Source organism: Egretta garzetta, unplaced genomic scaffold, assembly GCF_000687185.1.
Source record: "Egretta garzetta isolate BGI_Z169 unplaced genomic scaffold, ASM68718v1 scaffold668, whole genome shotgun sequence".
Taxonomy (NCBI): Eukaryota; Metazoa; Chordata; class Aves; order Pelecaniformes; family Ardeidae; genus Egretta; species Egretta garzetta.
In genome coordinates, this window is record NW_009260411.1 from 226,572 (window position 1) to 228,086 (window position 1,515).

The following is a 1,515-nucleotide window of genomic DNA, read 5'->3' on the forward strand; positions in this document are numbered from 1 at the left end:
GGCAGCTGCCAGTGTGCGAGAAAATGAGCGTGACTTGGGCCAGGGACAGGAGGGGACGAGACAGGGACGGGACAAAACCCCCATTGAGGTTGGCAGCACTCGCAGGGCTCTGGCCAGGGTGGGGACACCCCAAAAAGGCACCAGATTGAGCATCCTAGGGTGGTAAAATACCGGGATCCTCGATATCCCCCCTCCCCAGGACCTGCCCCAACGGCTCAGACACCTCCGTCCTCTCCAGCTGCCTCTATTAACGGTGGGGCTTGGGGACAGCCTGGGGGGACCATCCCCGTGGGGACCGGGGGGACAGAGGGGGGCCCTCAGGCCGGCGGCAGCGCGGGTGGCTCGTCCTCGTCGGAGTCGAATTCGGCATTCTCGTCCTTCACCCACTTGCCGGAGCGGTCCTGGATCCAGCCAGCGCTGGGGACGGACAGACAGACAGATGGAGGGAGTGAGAGGCGGCTCATTACCAGGTTCCCTGCGCCGACGGGGCCAAGCCTCACCTCCGCAGCTGCAGGTATCGCTCCAGGGCCTGGCGTCTCTCGGGGCTGAGGGCCTCGGGCTGGCTCAGGGCTGACGATGAGCCTTTTCCTTTGCTGCCTCGCTGCGTCCGGGCTGGAGCCGCCTTCGGTGTGTCTGGGAGGGCAGAGAGGGGCTGGCGGGACCCGCAGAAACAGGACAGGCCCAGCTGAGAGCCCGGGCACCCTGCCCAACCCAACCCATCCCTGAAGCCCCAGAGCCACCAGCCAGCTCTTACCCGCTCGCCTGCCGCGGTGCCCTGGCAGCAGGGCTGCAGGGCTGGCATCCACGGCTTCTCTGTCCTTCCACGATGGCTCCAGAGGTGTCGGGGCAGTGCTCAGCCCCGTCTGGGTCACGCCAGCTCGTGAGCTGCTTCCCTCTGCCCTGCGATGGGAGAAGGAGTCAGAGCCTCACCCCACAAACGCCTGATAGTGGTGAGGCCATGGCGCTGCCGGTCCCTCCAAGCCCAAAGGTTCCCCTGTCCTCCAGCAGTGAAACCAAAGGTCTTACCCCGTCCTCCGGCAGCAGCTGCTGTAGGGAGCAGCTTTCAGCAGAGCACTCCAGGCGATCCTCCTCGTCCGTGCCAGAAGAGGGGCTGGGGAGCCCTAGGGAGAGAGGACAGAGCTCAGGGGGTGTCTGGCCAAGGGCTCTGGTGAGGTGAGGAAGCTGCGTCCACACCAACCTGCACGCCTGCTTCCTCTGCCTGCACCTCCTCCTCCTGCCGCCGCTTCTGGGCCGCGTCCTGGAGCGAGCGCTTCCTGCCGTAGAAGCGCTGCAGGCCTGCAAGAGAACAAAGGGGATGGGGGGGATGCGCTCGCTCGGCACAGCCCACCTCCCCACCAGCCCCCCACTTACTGCCCGTGTGCTTCTTGCCAGCCCTGTGGACCGTCAGCACGTCCAGCGTGTCGAAGACGGGGCGGTGGGCGCACACTGTGCAGGCGTACCTATGCCACGTGGGGGGAAAGCCGCTGTCAGGACCCCGCAGGCAGCTGGGGGGGG

The 1,515-nt window shown here is 66.5% G+C and overlaps 1 protein-coding gene across 1 annotated transcript; it reads right to left on the minus strand.

Annotated features, from left to right (window-relative positions):
- Positions 1-216: 216 nt before the first annotated feature.
- On the minus strand, positions 217-1,505 carry SCNM1 (sodium channel modifier 1; the record flags this gene model as incomplete). Its single annotated transcript, XM_035899128.1, has 6 exons — positions 217-417; positions 501-633; positions 755-900; positions 1,027-1,121; positions 1,199-1,296; positions 1,372-1,505. Coding segments are annotated over 6 exons (706 nt in total), but the record flags the coding sequence as incomplete, so codon positions are not given.
- Positions 1,506-1,515: the final 10 nt, after the last annotated feature.